This window comes from Hibiscus syriacus, unplaced genomic scaffold (genome assembly GCF_006381635.1).
Source record: "Hibiscus syriacus cultivar Baekdansim isolate YM2019G1 unplaced genomic scaffold, ASM638163v2 tig00113725_pilon, whole genome shotgun sequence".
NCBI classification, from domain to species: domain Eukaryota; kingdom Viridiplantae; phylum Streptophyta; class Magnoliopsida; order Malvales; family Malvaceae; genus Hibiscus; species Hibiscus syriacus.
The window spans coordinates 1117850-1122827 of NW_024063471.1; the positions used below are offsets into that span (position 1 = coordinate 1117850).

The 4978-nt window shown below is 35.4% G+C and overlaps 1 protein-coding gene across 1 annotated transcript; it reads left to right on the forward strand.

The window, feature by feature from the left end:
• The first annotated feature begins 535 nt into the window (after positions 1 to 535).
• On the forward strand, positions 536 to 2603 carry LOC120187400 (transcription factor TGA2.3-like). The gene is made up of 8 exons (XM_039191125.1): positions 536 to 892; positions 1073 to 1147; positions 1230 to 1289; positions 1389 to 1466; positions 1561 to 1618; positions 1701 to 1972; positions 2067 to 2312; positions 2400 to 2603. Exons 1-8 carry the CDS (start codon positions 671 to 673, stop codon positions 2544 to 2546), a joined length of 1158 nt encoding a protein of 385 aa, XP_039047056.1. The 5' UTR covers positions 536 to 670; the 3' UTR covers positions 2547 to 2603.
• The last annotated feature ends 2375 nt before the right edge of the window (positions 2604 to 4978 follow it).

The following is a 4978-nucleotide window of genomic DNA, read 5'->3' on the forward strand; positions in this document are numbered from 1 at the left end:
TCAACCTTCCTTTCTTAGGAACGCAACAGACTCTCATTATATAGTAAAAAAAAGAAAAAAAAAAAGAAAAAAAAATGCAGAGCTTCAAAGCTGCAGCAACAATAGCTAACCCAGGCATGTTTAGCCACTCTTCTTTTTTTCTCAGGTATATTTACTTTAACTTAAAGTCATGATTTTGGGTTTTCTTTTTCTTCTTTTGGTGTTGGAACTGCATGTCTTTGATTACAAGGCAATGATTATAGTTTTTACATGTACGTGAGAGAAAAGAAAGGTGTCTTTTTTTTTATCTGTTGGAGTACAAAGCAAGAAACAAGCTTTGTTGTTCTTACCGTTTTGGTTTCTGTTTCGAAAAACAGAGGAGACGATTGTAATAGCTGCCACCAGACGCGTTTCCCGGAACTTGGAGAGCTTGATCATCACGATGATGCTGTTGATTTAAGCCCAAGTATTGTAAATAATAAATGTTTTTGCCCCATGTTTCTAAAGCCTCTCTAACCATTTTATCTGTTTATATAATTCTTTGTAGGATCCATTTTTAGTTTAAAATCTAGCGATGTTGCTAACAACTTGCACTATGGCGCCTTGAACACGGTACTCAACCCTTCTACCAACCTCACTCTTTCAACGTAAGTGATAAGCTTTTTTCTGCATATATTTCCTCATAGTTTTGATGTTCTTTTGCAAATGGTTTTCCTATCAGAGCATTGGTGCAACCGAGATAGTATCCAGTGGAATCGGGTGTTTGGATACAGGGCAGTTCATGCACCAGAAGGGGCCAACATTTGGTCCTTTGGGGAATGAACATATCGAAAACTGGGCTGACTCTGGCCTTGCCGATAATAGCCAACAGACTGTCACTTCAACTGATGTTGACACTGACCATAAAAACCAGGTTTCCTTTTCCTCTACTTTTGCTTCATGTAAAGTTGCAAAGGGAACATCTTTATTATGATGAATTGCTGCTTAAATTAGAGTTTTGATGTTGCTCTAAGTTGTTTGGCCTTGGTGAAACAATATTATATTGTGATGGTGGCTTTTTTAGTGGCTTTTTTTGTTCTTGATGGTCTTATAGGTTCCTGGCGTTCAACATGGACCTATAATGGTGGATTCAGTGGATCAGTCCAAGTCAAAATTTGGTGATCAAAAGGTTGTTAAACGTTCCTGAATTGTTTTGTAATCTATTTTAATGTTTGCCATCTTTGTGAGTTCTTACTTGTTTGCCCCTTCAGATGCTTCGCAGGCTTGCTCAGAATCGAGAAGCCGCAAGGAAGAGTAGATTGAGGAAGAAAGTAATGTGTATTTTGCTTGTGTATCGTTACTATATTTCTTACCTATTCTGGATAAATGAAGCATGCTTGGATCATTTATAGGTTTTGTATTTTGAACAGGCATATGTCCAGCAGCTCGAGAATAGTCGACGTAGGCTCACAGAGTTAGAGCAAGAGCTTCAAATGGCAAGACTGCAGGTATGAAAATGTATCTCTTTATCTCTGGTTTAGGATGCACCTTCTCTTCATTTGAAGGTATTTTTGTTCCTAATTAGCTTTTATACTAATGCAGGGTTCTTTTACCACGACTAGACATTCGGTGGACCATGGTCATTTGGTCTTGGGAAATGGTGACTAGACTTAAGATATTCTGGTGTTTGTCATAATGTGTGGATTACTGTAAATAGATCTTATTGATTTTTATGCTCCCAGCGGCTCTGGCGTTTGACATGGAATATGGTTGCTGGCTCCATGAACATCAACGACTGATAAATGACCTAAGATCGGCAGTGAATTCAAATATTGGGGATAGTGAATTATGCATTCTTGTTGCGGGTGTCATGGCACATTATGATGAAGTTTTCAGGTTGAAAAGCATTGGTACCAAGGCAGATGTATTTCACATGCTCTCTGGAATGTGGAAAACACCTGCAGAGAGGTGTTTTATGTGGTTGGGAGGATTTCGTTCATCCGAACTTCTCAAGGTGATTTACTATCGGAGAATTTGGATACTATTAACATGACGTGTTTTTTAGATATATCTGGTTTGGTTGATGACATTTTGATCTTGGAACTTAGATCCTTGGAAACCACGTTGAGCCTTTAACAGACCAACAATTAATGGGCATATGTAATCTACAGCAGTCTTCTCAACAGGCTGAGGATGCCTTATCACAAGGAATGGAAGCTTTGCAACAATCTCTTGTAGACACCCTCTCGTCCACATGTTTAGGTCCTACTGCTCCCGGAAACGTTGCTGATTACATGGGCCAGATGGCGATTGCAATGGGAAAACTTGTCACATTGGAGAACTTCCTACACCAGGTAAATGACATTTTATCTCGCCCGTCATGCAACTTTGAAGTTAAGTGGTCATACAGTTATTTACCACTATCGCATTTTGATTTCCAGGCTGACCTTTTAAGACAGCAAACTTTACAACAAATGCATCGAATTTTAACCACTCGGCAAGCAGCCCGGGCCCTAATAGTTATTAGTGATTACACTTCAAGACTTAGGGCTCTTAGCTCTTTATGGTTAGCCCGGCCTAGAAACTGAATCTTCCATTCCATGAAAGCTCATCTTGGTTTCATCAATGCGTTGCACAGAACATTTCACCAGGTGAAGCATGCACTATGCCCAATGACGGCATACATTTCGGAAGGTCTGGTTGTAACTTCGCTCTAAGAAAATGTACTCACCGGCCTATAGAAATGGTTGTAATTCAGATAAGTGCTGTATATTAAGTTGGATCTGAGCAATTTGTTGTGATTGTAGGTAGTGTAATCTCGCATGTGAGGCAATATTCTTTAAACTTAAACAATGTTGTTTCTTGTATTACAAGTCTTGTAATCCTTCCATTGGAATCGAAAACCTGAATATTACATGATCTATTGCAATCAATGATGGGTATTTACAGCACAAGAAATAAAATATTTGAAGCAACATGTTATTCTTTCTTGTTCACGATTGTTTGGTCTCGACTAGCCTGTAAACTCTTCTCCTATTCACCCTTCCTGAAGGTTACAAGGTAAATATGTTATTTTTCTGAAATCTGCAGAAAATTGAATAAAGATTATTCACATTTAGGCTTTTATATTGTCAAATTTGTGAATACCTGGCCTGTGGCATTTTGTGGGTTTGTTGATATGGGGAATGAAAACACCTGTTCCATTGCCGGTTCTCCATAGATTCACAAGCCAAGTTGGTACCGAGTCTGTATTCTTGGTACCCGGCCAACTGAAATAACTTCCATGTTGTAAAGAAGATGGATTCCCAACCGTTCTTCTCCTCCCCGGCTTGTTAGCGCCGAAGCTCACGGAATCGATAACATCGGTTTCTTGATGATCCTCGTCATCTGCTGTCAAAACTAGAATCTGTCTTCGAATCTCATCGAAGAAAACATCATCTTCATCATTCCCTTGGTGTTTGTAAACGGACTCGACGTCATTCACGTCCATGGTGATAAGAAAAAACTCGGAGCAGGAAAAGCTTGGCTTTCCATTTCCATGGTTGGGACCATTTAAAGAAGAATGTGGAGGAGAAAGTACATGGTTTAGGGTCAATGTAACCTGACACTTCCAAATGTCTCTTTTTGTACATTAGTCTAGTTGGTGTGTTGTCTTGTATGAATCTTCAAGGAGCGGTTTGTGTTGTTAAACCAAGTGGATTAGGACCATTAATTTAATGTCTCATTTAGGCTTTAAAATAAGAGGTAAACAATAATAATTTTTTTTTAAACATTTCACTTCCATAAACCATTCGATTTTTTGGTCAAAAATAATAATTTAATGTCTCTTTTAGGCTTTAAAATAAGAGGTAAACAATAATTAAGGGTATCAAAATATTAGCTGAGTTGTTAGACCATAAAAACATTACTACTTGGAGTTGATCAACCCCTTGGAACCTACCCCTCAAAAGAAATAAAATAAAGACCAAATTGAATTTTGCATTACCAACAAGATTTTATATTAAGGATATCAACTTTTTACGATTCTAAAGAAAGCAAAATTATATTAAAATATTAAAATATTTTACGATTCTAAAGAAAGTAAAATTATATTAATCATATAAAAATTTAAAATATTTATAAGCACGACCGTCCTAATATATTGCTTGATCCATTCCTGAATTTTAACGTCACTCGAACAAAAAATTCCTATAAAAGGATACTACTTCCGGATGAAAGGTGTAGATTTTATGAGTGTTAATTTAAATATAATACCATCATTTTTCCTAGTAATCATTTGAGGTATATGAAACTTCAAATAAGGCACGTGTATGAATTCGGGGTAGTTCAACTGAATCTTGTATTTTTTTTCCTGAAAATGTGAAATTTAATAGATCAAAAGTTTGAATTTCAGTATCTTTAATTTTATCTCATATTTTCATAATTCGATATCCTTAATATATATAGTTTTATGTATAAAATTAAGATACATAGATATACTGGATATATTATGCATTGAGTTATTGACGCTTGGTCTTTTGTCTCTCTGCATATGTATTGTTGAACGGATGAATTTAGAACGAGTGTTATAAATTAAAATACATTATTAATGTGATACAACGATATATATCATTAATTGATTAATTTTTATTAAATAAATATAGAAATTTATAATGATCTATCGATATTTAACCTTTTATTAAATTCTAATAAAAAAATATAATTAAACCATATTTTTATTAAAAGTTATAATTAATTTAGAATTTTATTTGATTAAGATTCAAACACTTAATGTATATAAGTTTAAATATTCATCACTAACAACAACATCAAGAATCGATCGTCGGCCACCACTGTTTATCCCAGAAAACCGTTTTCATCATCAAAAATTGCTTCTTTCAACAAACATTATCAATGATAGGGTTAATTTTTGAGATACAATTCATTTTGCAATGATTTTTCAACGATAAAAATGGTTTTTCGACGATGAACAATAATCACCAACGGTTAATTTTTAATGTTACTATTGGTGATGAATCTA